The following is a 1,310-nucleotide window of genomic DNA, read 5'->3' as shown; positions in this document are numbered from 1 at the left end:
GGGGCAGGGAGGGAGCCACTGGGGGCAGACGGAGAGCGAAAGGGAGGTGGGGGTGGAGATGGGGGTGCTGGCCGGGGGGCAGAGGATGAGGGGCTGTGGGGGCCACAGGGGGATGGATGGGGGACAGCGGGGGGCTGCTATGTCAGGGGGTCAGTGGGTGGGGGGGTCCATGTCCAGGGGGATTGGTGGGGTCTGGGGGCACAGTGGGGGGTTGCTATGTTTGTGGGGTCAGTGGATGGGGTGTCTGTGTCCTGGGGGGGATGAGGGAGGGGTGCTGTCCCCCCCATGTCCCCCTAACCCCCTGTTCCCCCCAGGCGACGCGCTGAGCTACCACTCGGGCAGCGTCTTCTCGACCCGGGACCGGGACCCGAACCGGCTGCTGATCCCTTGCGCGGTGTCCTACCGCGGGGCCTGGTGGTACCACAACTGCCACTACGCCAACCTCAACGGGCTCTACGGCAGCCGCCGGGACCACCAGGTACGGCCCGCCCGGACGCCTGGGTTCTCTCCCGGGTCTGGGGGCAGGGGGCGCTGGTGGGGAGAGCAGGGGTGGGGACTGTGAGCCAGGACCCCTGGGTTGGCCCATCCCCGGGGAGGAAATTAACTCCTTCCCATCCAGCCAGTCCAAGGGAGTGGGGAAACTGAGTCACGGATTGCGCCTAGCACTATTACAGAAGTTGCTGGGGGGGGCCTCTCACCCCCCATTTCTTCCCCCCCCCAGGGCGTGAACTGGTTTAACTGGAAAGGCTTCGAGTTCTCCATCCCCTTCACCGAGATGAAGCTGCGGCCGCGGCGGGGCTGAGGCGGACGGATAGACAGACAGACGCGAGAGGGAGAGAGAGCGAGCGAGACCGCAGCACTGCCGGGCGCCACCAGGGGGAGCCGGGGTGTCACGAGGAGACCCCCCCACGGGGCCCTTCCACCCACCCCTCCCCCCATGACACCCCCCTTCCTCCCAGAGCCCCCAATGCTTAATTCCCTCCCCACCCCCCCAGCTCACCTAGCCCCTCCCACACACCCCTGGGGGGTCCCTGCTCCCCACAGTGCAGCAGGCCCAGGCTGAAGGGGGCACCCCAATCCAGCCTGGGGGGGGGCAGATGGAACCCAGGAGTCCTGACCCCCATCTCCTCTGGGGCTCCCCTGTCACCTCCCCGAGCAGAGGGCCTGTGGGGAGGCAGGGGAGCGAGCGGTGACCCCATCCCCGGTGGAGCAACGGAGACGAATGGACCCAAAGCACCTTTATTCTGATTGAAACAGCCCGGACGGGCGAGGACGCTGGGGGGCAGAGTTAAGGGGGTTTGCAGGGAAAT

The 1,310-nt window shown here is 67.7% G+C and overlaps 1 protein-coding gene across 1 annotated transcript; it reads left to right on the top strand.

Annotated features, from left to right (window-relative positions):
* Positions 1 to 314: 314 nt before the first annotated feature.
* LOC113408729 (tenascin-X-like) lies at positions 315 to 953 on the top strand (the record flags this gene model as incomplete). The annotated part of the gene is made up of 2 exons (XM_026662119.2): positions 315 to 478; positions 722 to 953. Coding segments are annotated over 2 exons (245 nt in total), but the record flags the coding sequence as incomplete, so codon positions are not given.
* Positions 954 to 1,310: the final 357 nt, after the last annotated feature.

Source organism: Terrapene carolina, unplaced genomic scaffold (genome assembly GCF_002925995.2).
Source record: "Terrapene carolina triunguis isolate 2854851 unplaced genomic scaffold, T_m_triunguis-2.0 Scaffold23048, whole genome shotgun sequence".
Taxonomy (NCBI): domain Eukaryota; kingdom Metazoa; phylum Chordata; order Testudines; family Emydidae; genus Terrapene; species Terrapene triunguis.
The sequence above is the reverse complement of the archived record's forward strand: the minus strand, read 5'-3'. Positions and strand labels throughout refer to the sequence as shown.